Below are 16,131 nucleotides of genomic sequence, written 5' to 3' on the forward strand. Positions count from 1 at the left end.
GCATGTTAAAAAATAAACAACATAATCCATTTTGAATGGTAGGGAGTAGCGTTTATTTCGTTAAAAAAAAAAAGAAATAAAAAGAAGGCAGACATCAGTAAAATGCAGAATCGATTATCTACGAAAACAAATGCTATACCCAACTGCAAATCTAATCGAACTTCTTCAGCCAGCCGATATTTCGGACTCCAATAGGCATCTTGCGCTGCCCAGGGGGAGCCACGAAAACGGTGCTAAAAAGCACGAAATCCCCAGCGCCTGCATCTGAATGCATAAAGTCGGCATGGACCCACCGTTTTAATATATGTACGAATTACAAAACTTTTAATGTGCTGAAAATGGTTTCAGGATAGTCATGATGTGAAAAAGGCAAGAAATAAACAGATGTCAAGCATTATGAGGCCTCGGCGCACTGCCAGTCGATATAACCAGGAGAGTGTCGCACGAATTCGTGGAGCTCTATGAAAGCTTTAAATGCACATAAGCTGAGGACGTGAATACAGTGAAAGCTCGTTAATTCCCAACTCGTTAATTCGAAATTTTGGATAATTCGAAATAGTCATCGTGGTCCGGTCCGCAGTGCATAGAAGTCTATGCGCGTAACAGCTCGTTAATTCACTCAAAAATTGGCGCCGCCACCCATAATTCGAACTGCGCGCCGCCAAGCGGCGCTGTTAAAAACCATCGTTGGAAGCTTTCACGGCAGAACGATAGATGGCACAACCATCGGGGCGCCGCTAGGGTGCTGGAACAAGTACTAAACAGTCTTTCCTGCCGCGACTCCTTCGAGGAACGACGTTTTAGTGTTATCGACCACGGTTTCGTGTTGCATTTCGTGAGCCCTCGTTTTGCACGCCGCTTGTTGTGAGCTTGTGTCCGCGAGATGTGTTCGCGTGGGAAATACTGTGCCAAGACGGTGAAGGAGAAAGTGGCTATTTTACGCAAGGTGGATGAACGGAAGGCCAGCAAAGTGGAAATCTCGAAAAAGCACGGGATTCCACCAAGCACGTTGTCGACGTACGTCCGAAATAGGAAGGCCATCGAGGATGCCTATGAAGCCGAAGATTTCGCCAGCAACAGAAAAAGGCTTCGGTTAGCCAAGTATCCGGAAATTGAGACCGCTGTGATCACGTGGGTGAAAGAAATGAGAAGCGCTGACATTCCACTGAGCGGCCCAATTATCATGGCGAAGGCGGCCGATTTCGCCCTGCGCTTGAATGTGGAAGATTTTGTCGCCTCCGAAGGATGGTTTCACCGCTTTAGAGACAGACATAATCTTGTCTTCCGGGTGTTGTCTGGAGAAGCCAAAGAAGTGGATGCAGAAACTTGTGCCATGTGGCGAAGCGGTGCTCTGCAGCAGTACTTAGAAAGCTACTCGGCACATGATATATTCAATGCTGATGAGACGGCTTTGTTTTATAAGCTCCAGCCCGACAGAACAGTAACATTTAAAGGGGACAGCTGCGCTGGCGGCAAGCGAGGCAAAGAGCGGATTACTGTTCTGGTCGCCGCTAATATGACCGGGACGGAGAAGGTCCCTCTTTTTGTTGTCGGCAAGGCACATAAGCCTAGATGTTTCAAGAACATTAGGACGCTGCCGACGGAATACTCCGCCAACAGCAAGGCGTGGATGACGGGCGAATTGTTTAAAAAATGGCTCTTGAAATTCGATCGGAGGATGGAGCTAGGGAAGCGTCAAGTTCTCCTCATTGTGGATAACTGCTCGGCACACAAAGTCGACGCCGAGCTGAAAGACACAAGGCTCGTCTTTTTGCCCGCCAACACGACTGCGGCCTTGCAGCCGATGGATCAGGGGGTGATCAGAAACATCAAATGTTTCTATAGGCGCCACATGATCGAGCGCATGACTTTGTGCACTGGAAACCAGAAGACCAGCACCATCACATTGCTCACAGCAATGCACATGTTGGTGCGTGCATGGGAGCAGGTCACGCCGTCCACAATTGCAAACTGCTTCCACCACTGTGGCTTTGCTGCCGGAAGTATGAAAGAAAGTGGCGACGATGGGAGTCCGGAGCCTCTGCCTGCGGCTGTGCGTGCTGTGCTGCAGGACGTCAGTTTTGATGATTACGTTGGAGTAGACAGCGATGCAGCAGTGTGCGGTGCCCTAAGTGATGAGGACATTGTCGCTGAAATTGTTGGGGAGCAGTCTGTCCCAGAAGAGGCAGAAGACGAGGACGACGACGAGGAGCAAGAGCCCGTGCGTCCATCCGCGGCAGAAGTTATGGGAGCGCTGAATGTCGCGCGCCTTTTCTTCAGCTTTGAAGAGGGGGAAGAAGACTCCCTGCGTCGCATTCGCATGCTAGAAGACCGAGTGAGTACGGTAGCCCTCAGAGAGAAGAAGCAGAAGATGATAACAGACTTTTTTTGCTAAATAAATGTTTTTCGTGCCCTCCGGGCATCAAACGCCTTCATTTTTGCTCACTTTCGTTAGTTCGAATTTTGGTTAATTCGAACTGGCCTGGCGGCCCCGTGAAATTTGAATTAACGAGCTTTTACTGTACATGAAACCGCAACAGGGATAGACGGCGCAAATAACCCCTTTCAGGCACAAACTCCTTCCGATAGGCACCAATAGCTTGCGCTGGCTGTGCGCTGAACGCATGGATTTGCGTTCAATGCATACAAGTCTCTGAACACACTCACGTGCATGCACACACAGTTCTTCCCAATAACACTGTTCCGTGGAAATCGGGGTGCCCTGCATTAATGTGCCATATGGCACACTAATTGAACTGAATGCTTCAAGCTATTAGTCATCCACTGTAAGCAAATGAGCACTCACCAAGCTTGACAGAGATCTCGCCAATGGCCCAGGTCGCATTATTACACACAGATATTATCTCCGGGTTCAGGTTTTGACCGAGAATGGGGAGAAAGTCAGCTGAAAATGAAATAACGCAATTATAAACTATAGAAAAAAAACCTCTGACAACAGCAAAAGGGAATGCAGCATGGGTATCCACCACACAGGGCTCATATCGCTTTAAGGGCGGGGGATGTGACCTTTGAAAATCAAAACATTGTAAAACAGTCGATTTTTGAAAGGTTATGCCCTATTTGCACGATTCTAACATGCCCTCGATTGTAACGCGCCGTAATATTTAACGCCTCGAAACAACGAAAATAACTTGGCATCATTTTCTACCGCGGACAAGAAATAATGCAGTGAACAAGAGTCTGAAAATTCCTTACACATTTAATGGAACAAAATCAGCACACACAAACACAACCACGAGACGTGGACATCATAGTCCACTCGCCGTCAGATTAACAAGATAGCTCATTCTCGCTGTCTACAAACCACGAAAGGTCATCTTCGTATCATCTAAGGGGTTAGAAATTGCACTACAGTGTATACAGTTTAGTGTATCAGAGATATACATGTGTAGGCTGGTAACTACAGTGGACCAAAAAGCTTTGTTTACGCTACTTTACATGGCTCCACCAGAGCAAGGATTTTCAAAACTTAGTACCAAAGATGACTGCCTCCTGCTTGAATGGGTAGATGATGCCTATCATTCAAATATCTCAAGAAATAAAGTTGCTGCTCAAGGGTAGTCCTGAAAGGAAAACATTCATGGCTAATAATTAGTTAGAAAATGCAGAAAATGTTGCCACGTTTTCATTCCAGTGGCAGCTTTGAGGCGGCATGTCTACATATGTGGATGCAAATAAAATATAAATATTTTTGCTTAATCTTTTATATTTGAATTCTGCCTGGCTTACTGATCATGCATGGTGCAAAAAAAAAAGTTTTTCCTTTCAAAAAATTTAACTGGCGCCTGAAGGGGATATATAAAGAGGCTCACCTGCTGGCATGGTTTATATATAGAATAATCAGCATAATAAATTATTTCCAACCCCCTTAAATTTCAATTAATTTAGGACAGACTGCATACACAGTACAAGCGTTGCTCCCGGCATCAAAACAGAGACAGAATGATCCACAGGATCAACGTACAGATGCAGGGGTTCACATGCTGGAAGCAGGCCTTGGTCAGGTCTCCCAGGAGGGCAAATGAACTCTGACGCACTTCAGGCATCAAGTCCTGCAAGAGCGAGCCAAGGCAGGTTCAGAGCTGATGCACATGCAGAACGCAAGACGCGCATCAGCAGGAGCCCACCTGCATGCACTGGTACAACAGCTGCATGATGTTGGAGGACATGACGAGGGACTCCATGTGGCCATTAAGGCCCTCAGCCAGGCCGCTCAGAAGGTCTAGCGCCACAATCACAAAGTCCTTGTCGGGGGCTTCAAACTGGTCCGGGTGGGCTGCATTGGCCTGCGCACCAAGAGGCTCACTTGTATGCTACCGAGAACCTCTACTCACTCTGCCTTTATACACAGGCACTTTGCTTGCATTCCCCCCGTAAAGGTTGGTGACAGTCTAACCCACTTATAACAATAACAGTTTTCACAATATATCAGATATAACAATGGGTAGCCATTGCACCGTCCGATTTGCCATAAGTTATATGGTAAAATAAACCACTTATTACAATGGCGTCATATTACATTATCAGTTATAACAATCAAATATGGTCATTGAAAATCAACAAAAACGCGGAAACGAGACGACCACAAAAGCGCGCATGTACACAGAGACGCCGACAACGCCAATGCAGCAGACAAAGAGGAAAAGAAAATCGAGACAGAGCGCGTCAAGACAATGCATTGGTCGGGTGCGCCGGGGAAGCTTGCATGCAGCAGAGACGCGGAGGAGGAGGGAAGGCATAAGGTGCTGCTAGGCAGTGTTCTGAGAGAGAGCTTCAAGCGCTCCCTCTCTGCCTCTGCACGGTGGAGCAATCCATTGTGCGCTGCACTATACTCCCCTATTTGCTTTGTACAGGCCCCCGCTTTGTGGTTGCACATTATGTGGCAGGCATGCAGCAGCGTTCGCATACGTGTCTTTTTAGCATGGTTCTCCTAGCGTGCCATAATGATCGCGACAATTTTGCTGGCCCTAAATTTTCTGTGGAAAACAAAGGAGGCTCCTCCTTCAGGAAGCGCAACACAGCCGGCGCAGAAGAGGAAGCAAACGGCAATACCGCTAGAAGTAAAGAGGAACATTGTACGTGAGCACAAGGATGGCGTAAAAGTGTTCATCTTGGTGCGCAAGTACGACCTGAAGCAACCGACAGTATCAACAATCACACGTAACGCGCTCAAGATTGAGAACGAAAGCAATGCCAGTGCTGCCCATGCAATGAACGATGGATGAAAAAGGGTTCAACAGGGGGCCTACAGAGACATGGAAAGGCGCTCTACTAGTGGTTCCTGAATGAAATTGTTTTTCTGCAATGAATGTTCCACACCGCAGTCCTGATGAGAGAACGTGACAAACGACGCACATTAAAAAAGAAAAAAAAAAAAAAAGTTGTTGCCTGCATGTGACTTGAGCACCTGAAAAAGTGACAACTGAATGTGCTGCAACTGCAAATCAAAATAAAAGATGCGACACTTTGACGTTGAAAAGCAATGAGACTACATCCCTAAAGGTTTCTAGCCATTTTAAATTGTAAATGTGTGCATTGCATCAGTAAATGGCCGTTAAATAATCCCCCGTTTTTTTTTTTGCGGCCTCAATACTATCTCTGCACCCAGAGCACGTAGAGTTGAAATATTTTTTTGCAACGGGAAGTTGAATGTATGCAGTGTGAAGTGTTGGAAGCAGATTTTTTTGTTTTTGAAAGTTAGTTATTTTGACGAGTTTACTCCCACCTGATACGCGTACTTATAAGGCTACCAAATGAATGCTAATTAACATATCGGGAAATTGCTCCCAATATTTCATTCTTTACTCTGCTGGCTATCTAATGCCTTAATTTTAAGTTTTTACCACCCCGTTATTTCTGAATTTAGGCCTTAAACAAAGCTAGTTGATTATTAATCATCTTGCAAACTAATTGGGCTACAGCAAAAAAATTGCATATTCGAAATCAGCATGAAAGATTCAGTAAGGTTGTGAATTTTTATTACAATTTGCGAAAAAATAACCAAAATGGCTCTAAGACTCATGTCCCCCCTTAATCTGCCTGTAAGCGTTACTTTTGATGTCTCTGCCACAATCGCTTGTCGCAGATGGAGCAGTTAGCTGGATGAGTCTTTGGCCCATGCTGGCAGTGTTGTGAAAACATGCTATCCCCTCTTAGAATTTCAGACAAAAAAATATATTGGCTTCTGCACGCAATAGCAAAAAAGCTACACAACTTGATCAGCACGCTCAAATCCTGCACGTATGCATGAAATAGTCTTCAGCACTGCATGACTAATCTTGCCAGTCATGTCACAGCAGTGAAAATAAGACTGGCTGCGCTGGCTATGGAAGATAGCGAATGATTCCAAAAAAATTTTTGATGCTTTGTTCTTCTGAATTTGCAGAAATTTGTGCTTAGTGCTGTGAGAAGTTGAGTTTCAGCATGAACTGCTGCCTATAACTAAAGGAGTAGAATCTGTGAAAGCCGATAGTAAATCATGCCAAATGGTTTTGCACTAGCATTTACACTGATGCCATAATCGCTGAATGAAACTGCTTTGGTGTTCAGGCTTCTCCGTAGCACATGGTGCCAAGTAGGGACACCAATAATGTCGTCATTTGCAGAAGTGATGTATTTGCAACGCATAAACGCTTGCACTGAGAGAGATAACCAATGCCTGCAAAGGGAAAGACCACGAGGCGTTGTTTGGAGGCATCAGACACACCACAAAAGGAAATGGGTGAAAGCAATTGAAATTTGAAACATCCCCGATAATGACATCGTCAAGTTCCTCCGCACTGCTTCGCTGCTGTGAAGAGAAGCCTGAAGATGGCCACTATTTTATTAATTGATTACTTGATATCTTTAAATAGCAACGCAAAAAACACCTGGTGAGCTTGGCCTACAAGTTTCCTATACAGTGAAATCTCACTGATACGATCCTGCTTAATACATTTTTTGGCACTTTTTCTTTCTTTCCCGGCAGACGGCTTACAGAAATAATGCATTTTCGTATGGCTAATATGATTGTATTTCCTCAGGAGTTTAGATAACACGATCGCAAAAACATTAGAAAAATCTCTCGTGGTTTCGATTTTTCACGCCAAGAGGCAGCAAGATTTCTAGCGGGATTCATCGGTAGCTGCAGCTGAAAGTAAAACTTCAGATTTAGTACCTGCTAAAGTTTCTGCGGCAGCGTGACGGCCTCTAGAAGCAACGTTCGCAGGCTGCGCGATAATCACGATGATCGACTGCTGGGTCATTCCACGCGAAACGTCCTAGGCTCCAAAAGCAACTATCTCCGAATCTCTAAAAAAAAATGGGCCAATTTACGATGGTACGAATACTGTTTTGTCAAATTATTTTTGGAAAAAATTCTTGTTTTCCTCAAGTAAGCGCCTTTCACAGTTTTTGTGAAGACTTAAAAGATTCACAAAGATTCACAATCACAATGTCGTGGCCTTGCCCGTTTCTTATCAAGCCAACGGCAAGGTGTGGATGACTCAAGCCATTTTTAGTGAATGTATTCATCGCGAGGATGCCCGTTTAACACAACAGAAGAAAGTTTTATTCCTCGTTGACAACTGCCCTGGGCATGGAACTGTTCCAGACTTCAAGTCCATACCGCTGGAGTTCCTACCAGCGAACCACACAGCACTGCTGCAGCCCATGGATCAGGGTGCGATCCAAGCAATGAAGTCGCGTTTCCGCAGAACTCTTCTTTGGAGGATGCTGTTGTGCATGGAACAGGGGAAGGAGTTAAGGTGGATATGCTGCGTGCCATTTATCTATCGAATGACGCTTGGCGGCAGGTTAGTGCAACAGTCATTGCAAACTGCTTTCGGCACGCAGGATTTACTGCAACTGCAGAAGAGCCATGCACACAGTATGACATGCCCAAAGTGCAAGATGCCGAGGAAGATCTGCTGGCGAATTGCACCGCCATGGGCATTCAATTTGATGAATATGCCCACATAGTGATGTGGGAACATGTCCAGAGAACACACTGGAAACCATTGTGTGCCCTCCTGATGAAAGCGAGGATAAGGAGTAAAAGCCAGACTCTGATCCTCTGGTGACCCCAGCGCAGGTGGAATTGGGAGACCAAATGCTTAGGAACTTTTTCCAAACAGAAGAAGGTTCCGAACTGTTTTTGTGCAGCCTGTCAAGTATGCATGACCCAATTAAAAAAAAAAAAAGGCTGGAGCACCGAAGCAAGCAAATATAAAAATAATTTTTCACTGCTCAGTAAATCCTAGTTCTTATAACAGGTGAATTGAGTAAGCGGAGCACTGATTTTTTTTATTTTCATTAGAAGTTTGAAGAAAAAGTATCTGCTTGCTTTTGTAGAATATTGTGAGTGTTCTAAAGACCACAGTTCTTATCTGCAGGGTGTCAGCACTTTTCAAGACCCATCACTAGCCAATGGCTATGCACTGTCATGTATTGCACTAAGCAACCACCAGGAGCATTGGCACTGCTTTTCCGCCTGCACAATTTTCAGTGTGGACTGAATTTTTTCGCTCTCTAAATACTCTGCATATAAAATGGTGATATTTACTGACGTCATGCACAGGTCCTTGCTGCAGAAAAGGCATGTTTGATGTGTGTGTCCCCTGTAAGAAAACACTGATATTTTTACTATTTTTTTTCCTTCAAATTTTTCATGAAACAAAATTTCCATAGTCTCATGGATAAATAGGTTAGTTGTGACTAGTACCATTAGAAAGAAAATTTGCTCCTCTAAAATTGAACATGACGCACTTTAGTATAAAACATGTTCTGGTAATTGCAAAAACTTAGATGCACTACCCATAACTACCACTTTTCCCGCGGGCAGGAAAGTGCAAAGCAGTGCGACATTTGTCACTGTGATGACATCGCTCATTTCTCATGAAATTCCCATATTCAGGTCCACTGACCCTACAATCAGTGTGCCACTACTCACAGTGCTCGACCCTGCTGGAGCTACCATTAGAAACTGGTCAGTGACTATCAAAGCTACAGACATGCTTTTGAAAGAAACAGGCAAAGGGCACTCACCATGTTCTGATTTAGCGTCTGCTCCACAAGAGACACGCACCTCCTAAAGACGGGCTCGCAGTAGGGCAGGAATCCCGACTGAAGAGCAGTTGCCACACTAGACAGGCACTGCACAAGAATTTTTGCCAGCTGAAGTCAATATGCAAGTACCCGCAAAATGCTCACCTGTGAACCCCTAAGCAGGATTGAGAAATGTGTAAAAAAAGGGAAAATTAAAGAAATTAAAAAAAAAAGCTACCAAAAAGAGACATCTTATAGAACTGCAAACAAAGAATAGCTACACTGCGTACACTATAACCTGCATTGTACTCACAACCAGAATGTTTACAAAGAGAACGAAGAAAAAAAAACCTTGTCATTTGGTTTTCTTTTCACACAAGAACTCCACTTTGTCGCTGCAGCTGGGACGTACGAGGAAGTACTTTACGCTGAGACTATGAACCCTTTGCAAAACTTCGTGAGTCAGCTTAGCTGCTGCACAGCAAAACCACTTTACTATGGCGGCGCAGCCCATCGCTGGGACAGAAGTTGGGTGCAGCGCCAAATACTTCTGTATCAAGCCTCATGTCAGCACAAGCCTGGCGAGCAGCAACTCTTCGACAATCACAACCGTGGGGGATACCCCCTCACCTGAGACACTAGGATTTGCAGAGGTACTCTTAACACTTCTGTCCGCGCCTATTCACATCGATAACCCGCTATCGATGGTTTCACGGTTCGAATTTTCCCGCTTTCGAAGTGCTCCTTGACAAGTGGTGGGCGGCATCCAGTGGGGAAGAGTCCTTTTTTTTCAATTTCGCTTTTGGTTTTATTTTTTTCGCCGTGCCGCACCCGTGTAGGCACACAGCGTTGCACAACACGCAAAAATGCTTCTCGGTTCATGTGACTGGTTACGTGTGGTCTAGTTATGGATTGGATTTGTAGCTGTCCCATTTGTATCAAACACTGTCGGCCTGTCCGGCTTTTGCTGTTTTTCCGTGGAAAGCCCACGATTTGTCGATAACAAGTTGGTATCGTATTAAAACAAACCTTTGGTGCATATCTCAATTAAATTCAAGTTTTTTTAAGACAGATCCACTTTCGCACCGTGTCTCACTATTATAAAATTACGAGTGCACGGGGAATGATATCCGCGACTAGATCGAAATTACTTTGGCCTCCCATATAGGCAGACTTTAAGACTCCGCATATACATCGTCTCCGATTATAAGTTGACCCCCCAACTTTGGAAGGACATTAAAAAAAAAATGTCGACTTATACGCGGCAATATACGGTAACTACTTGTTATGCAGCTATGTATTACAGTAAAACCCCGTTAATACATAGTTGGCGGGGACGCGGCAAAAGTACATACTATCAGGCAGTACACCTTAACCGATTACAACAAATTTGCCATTACTCACCCTCCAAAAGTGAAGAACAAAAACTAGGCACTGTAAATTTCCTGTGAATACACGTACGTGCACTCTATTCCCGTCCTGCCGACCAGAAGTCTCATTTTCAGTTGCCGCTGTGGTAGTCGCGTGGTGACAACAGCAGTCTCAAAATCAGAGAGACCGCGAGCAAGCTTCTCCATAAGGCCCATCTTTTCAGCGAACGCTCTCATAACAGTTAATGCCTGAGCTGCTTCTGTCACAGTAAGGCCTGAATCGGCTCTTTCCAAGTCATCGCCGCTGTCCTCATTCTCGATATCATTGCTTTGGGGAGGGGCATAGTGCCGCCCGTTCACACACACACTCCCGCAACAACCGCTTCGCAAAGCATTACAGCTCAATACAGATGATACAATCACCGGTTGTGCACTACATCCAAAAAGCAAAGAACGGAAGATAGGCTATGTCCGCTACGTCGTAACTGCATGCCTGCATGCGCAGCGCGAAGTCCCGTGGGCGGGTTCGATTGGATTGGATTGGTACCGAGGCTGGGTCGACTGTGATGGTTACTGAGGTAGGGCTGCCAACAACGATATCGAAGCGGCCAATGATTCTCGGGCTGCCTATTGACATGGATATCACCGCGGCGAACAGTGTTTGTTGGAACGTGGTCAAAATAACCGTGTACTTTCTCTAGAATACTTTCTAGTACACTACAGTTGTATAACCGGCAATTTGTACGTTCATACGCTTTTTGGAAAGGTGAAAACATTTTGCGTCGCAGCACGGCGTCAGCCGAACTGCAACGAAAAGTGCGTATTAACAAGTAGGCACTTCATGAGCCACTATGTTTTAAGCGGTCGACCAATACATGGGTTTCAATAGCGGCTCTGCCGGGGAATCTTCACAACTACGTTTTAACAGCAACTACTTGGTAAGCGGGTACATATTAACGAGGTTTTACTGTACCAAGGTTTTACATACTATAAGACACAGTTTATCGTTTTAAACAGAAGCAATTACAACAAAGAAAAGAAAGCAGGGAGGGGAGGTATCTCAGTCAGACAGTACGATTCACATATGATCAGAGCCAGGGAAGGCTCAGCTTGAATGGTGTCATCATGACAGGGGTGGGGGAAGAACAAGAGCATCACACAAAAACATGCGGAGATGATGGCCACATGAGAAACTGTGTAACAAAGATGAAAAACATACCTCTAGTAGAGGAAAGAGGTCCTTGTCATCATCCTTTAAAACATTCCACTTCTCGATCAATGGTGGCATCAGAAGGTTGATGTATTCCTAGGTACATGCATACAAAAAGGAAAGCACTAAGAACAGCTGCATTTATCAGCAAGTGCAGACTAACAAGTAAATAAGCGTACTGCTGCATTTATGCCAGTCCTTCAACTATTAAACAATTCTGCATGGGCACTCTACAGTCGCACCCAGATAATTCGAATTTTGGTTATATCGAATTCCCGAAATATCCCCTAGAAAACCTCATGTAGACGTATAGGATAGCTGCGTCATATATCGAACTCCGCACCATGCCCTGAAAGGTGTGCCTTCCCCAAAGACGATCGCATTACCCTCGGCAGTTTGTCACATGACGTTTTCAAGATGCGCGGAAGGGATGAGAGGGAACAGTTCAGCGACGGCTGGCCTAGGGCAGCACCGTGCCCTTTCCCCAAAGGCGCGAGTATCTGAGGTGATCGTTTGCCGCACGCCAGCAAGCGACGTTTGCAAGCCTTATGCGTGAAGGTACGAGAGGGAACCGGTTCCGCAATGGCCGCTATAGAGCAGACGCAGCCAATGCAGCCGTGGTGTTTGAGAGAGGGGAAACAACGCGATAGAGCGAAATGCAAGCGTGCACCCATTCTTTCTATCTCAGCTTCCTCTCTCTTTCCCGGTCTTCATTATGCGCCCATTCTTTCTATCTCAGCTTCCTCTCTTTCCCGGTCTTCATTAAGCGCCCATTCTTTCTATCTCAGCTTCCTCTCTCTTTCCCGATCTTTATTAGCAGCAGCACGCACTACGCGACAAGCCAACTCAGCCCGTGGCAGACAAGAGCGTCTGATGCTTTCTCCAGTGTGTGTTGTGAACCCTTGGTAGTGGTTAATTTATTATTATTTTTTTTTAAATAATCAAAAAGAAGGAAAAGAGTATTGCCGGCCGCGGCAACTGCTATCTAAAAAACTGAAGCACTTGAGCTGCGGCCGGCGGGAAGGAAAAGGGGATAGGGAGAGGATAGCGAGGGGAAGTAGAGAGGGGAGTGATAGGAAGAAAGGACAGGGGGAGCTTTGTACATTATTTACAAAGTAAAGACGGTCGAGTTCGCATCGCTCTTTGTGCGTTATGTGTCTTTGTACTGAACGTGCGGCATAGCATGGTGGCTGCAACGTTAGGATGCAGCAAATTTTTTTTTTTGCGAGAGTCGCCCATCCTTATCATGCTTAATGTGCAGCATAGTGTAAGATATGGCGGCTGCGGATGTTAAAAAGCGACAAATGTGCTGTTTTTAATATTATTAATTTTTTTTTTAGAGTCGTCCATCCTTGTCATCATGCTGAACGTGCGGCTTAGCGTAAACTATGGCAGCTGCAGGAATTAGGAAGTGGCATTTTTTTTTTTTGCGGATGCTGTCTATTCTTGCATCTGTGAATCATCAAAGCCACGCGGTCAGCTGCGATCATGACACCAGCTTTTAGCATTGTTCGCTTTTAATAACGTTTGCTGCTATCACGCTTTCCAATGATTTTGTGGCAGTGGACTCCGCCCACCCCGAATGCGGCGTGATAAATTGAATCAGGCTTGTGAAATCAAGCCATCACGGACACTTTGCCAAGTTTGCTCCCTGCCGCCGCAGGAGCTAGCATCAAAAGTATGTCAAAAGATAAACATGACATTATCACTGCGCAGCATCTTAGCGCACTACCAATAAATGAGCTGTGGATGCCACGACCGAAACGGAGGGACGCGACACCGACTAACGCGTTTTTATATATATATTTTTTTCAAACTCTCAGTGACAAAAGTGGAGGGTGGGTTTATTATGAGTGTAGGTTGATTACGCAACAATTATGGTATCATTCTTCATGATCACAAGTGGCATCTCAAGCAGATTTCTGTATAGTGAATTATCAATAATCAAACTATACCAAACTATTTCGCAATTCCCTTCGAAATTGATATATCCAGGTCCGACTGTAATAAGCGCACTGCCGTCTTCAACAATGCATGGCAGGAACAAGCCTCAAACGCCAAAGCAAGGAACATCAGCTTACAGGTTTGTTGAGATGGTGTCCCACAGAGTCTGCCAAGGTCCCTATTGCATCATAAAGTATAAGAAGGTTCTTGTGCTGCAAGAAAATTAAGGAAGATCAATCCGTGAGAAAGACATTTGTTGACTGGGCCCACGTGACAGAAGGTGGCAATGGCCCCCCCCCCCCCAAAAAAATGAGGCTTACCCTCAGTCCCCACAGCTCACCTGATATTTGCTGAAGGCAAACACGAGTGTCTCCAGGATGAAGCCGAGGTAGGGCACCAGTTCTGTGCAGGCCTCCTCCTCCAGAGTGGCAAAGGCACTGCAAGCTGCCTCTTGCACCCGCTTGTTGGCGTCCAGGACCCTCTTCAGCAACTGGGCATCAGGGAAGAAATACTTTTGAGTTATACCTGAAGCCAGCTGTAGGAATGCTCTCTATCCTGAGAGGCAAACCTCTCATGCCCAATGCGTGACAAACACTAATGCGGCAACTCCCTGTAGGTAAAGTAAGCCAGTGCACAGCCACCCAACACTACCCACCTCGGTCATGAGGGGCTGAAGGTAGCAGTCATGCGGCTGGCTGACCACCCAGTGGGAGTAGCGGCTCAGGGTCCAGCAGGTGATGGACCGCACCAGGGCCTTCTTGTCACTCAGGCAGCCAATCAGGTAGGGGATCAGCTCTGGCAAGTGGGGCACCATGCCCCCCATGCAGCCCTCAGCAATGGCACCCAGTGCCAGTATGGCTGACTCCTTGATCTCCCAGCCCTGATGGAACAGCGTCTCCTTCAAGATGGGCAGCAGCACACCCAGCAGTTCCTCGTGAAACACGTTGGCCAGCACATCCAGGGCAGCCGCCGAACACTTCCCTGCGTTGCCAGTGTAGCACCCTGTCAAACTGCCTTTCAAGTTCTTGAAAACTCTTTTTTTATTATTATTTTTCAACATATCTTGTTCAAACTTAGCGTACAAGTGCAGAATGAAATGATTTCAAATATCTTGGTTAGATGACATAGTAAAATAACTATCCTAATTAGGTCATTTCTTGTGGGCCATTATGGCAATTTCTTACAAAAAAATTATGGATACTTAAGATCCTTCTTGACGCATAGGCTACTACCCAACATATAAATCCCACTTAACGCTTTCCTGTTCGTGCCTATTCCCATTGATAGCCCACTATCGATGGTTTCACGATTCGAATTTTCCCGCTTTTAAAGTGCTCCTTGACAAGTGGCGTCATCCAATGGGAAATAGAGGAACCTTTGTTTCAGTTTTGCTTTTGATGTAATTTTTCCCTCGTGTCGCGCCCGTCCAGATGGTCTCCGGAGTCAGGTTATCGATGCTCCTTGTTTACATCATGGCGTCGACGTTGCGTACACCTGCTACCGCGCAGTTCCGCGCGCGGAAGTTGACGCATCGGAGAGCTCGTTTTTGGATGCAAACAATAAGAGTGATGACTCGTAAGACGAATTCAGCTTTTCAGACTTTAGCACTGACATCGAAACTACATCAAACCAACCCGGAACGTGGACAGCCATGCCTCGATAAGTTTCGGGTTCGCTCCCCTAAACATTTCCGCTTTTGCTGCGCGCTGATCGGAAGAGATCACTGTTCTGAAGGTCACAACTGTTGTCTGAAGGGTGACGTCTTTTGGGTAGTATTACTCTCCGCCGGCAGAGCAGGGAGTCGTGTTTTCCGCTAGAGGACGGCCAGGGGTCGACCTCGGCGTAATAGACCTCGACTACTGTTTTCTTTCCTAACTCAGCATAATTTGCTGCAATGTTGCATTGGTCCCTGTTCTAAAAAACGTACAGTTTGAGAAGTTTTTTTTTTTGGATCAAGAAACAGACTTTTGTACTTTTTTAACCACAATTTTTTGGTGATAGTTCTCTTTTTCATCGCTTATAATATAAATATACGAATTGTCACTAATACCATTGTGAAGAGGAATTCCTCCTCTACAATTTGATACTAGACACTCCTGTACCAAACAAGCTTTCTTAAATAAACAAAAATATTAGTGACACCACCCAAAAACCAACCCTTTTCCTGCAGACAGGAAAGTGTTAACCAAGCCGCATGAATGTGCCTGTGTGGCCTAGGTTATCCTTCCATGACAGAGCTGGCAGATCCAGCCAAATGTAATGTCCAGTCAGTGTTCGGCTACCGCCAGCTACTGCATGCCAGCGCCATACTCGTTGTTGCTGCACACCCGGCGATACCTGGCTTTAGCTGGCAGAGTGAAGCTACTGCTTCAAAAAGAACCTCTTTTAGGAACATGCAGACATTTCAAAAGTCCACCGCAAATCCTAAAAATTTCCTTTTTTTTCTCAGTTGTGATGTGTTAGCAATTCGACTAAATTTTGGACAATTACTGCCATATATTTTTTTCTTTAAACTTATATAAATTTCCTTAGCTTTAGGATGAGATGTGGACATTCTGAAAT

At 45.4% G+C, this 16,131-nt stretch overlaps 1 protein-coding gene across 1 annotated transcript in view; it reads right to left on the minus strand.

Moving 5' to 3' along the window:
• The window catches only part of Tnpo (transportin 1), a 64,255-nt gene that overhangs the window by 22,128 nt on the left and 25,996 nt on the right, over window positions 1–16,131 (minus strand). The window contains exons 9-16 of the mRNA XM_084576965.1: window positions 14,225–14,550; window positions 13,910–14,059; window positions 13,707–13,781; window positions 11,635–11,721; window positions 9,046–9,153; window positions 4,149–4,307; window positions 3,986–4,073; window positions 2,807–2,905 (exon numbers count right to left, since the gene is read on the minus strand). Of these exons, the coding sequence (XP_084433091.1) occupies window positions 2,807–2,905; window positions 3,986–4,073; window positions 4,149–4,307; window positions 9,046–9,153; window positions 11,635–11,721; window positions 13,707–13,781; window positions 13,910–14,059; window positions 14,225–14,550 (1,092 nt within the window). The remainder of the gene's footprint in view (window positions 1–2,806; window positions 2,906–3,985; window positions 4,074–4,148; window positions 4,308–9,045; window positions 9,154–11,634; window positions 11,722–13,706; window positions 13,782–13,909; window positions 14,060–14,224; window positions 14,551–16,131) is intronic.

This window comes from Amblyomma maculatum, chromosome 8, assembly GCF_055883805.1.
Source record: "Amblyomma maculatum isolate TAMU_Amacu chromosome 8, ASM5588380v1, whole genome shotgun sequence".
NCBI lineage: Eukaryota > Metazoa > Arthropoda > Arachnida > Ixodida > Ixodidae > Amblyomma > Amblyomma maculatum.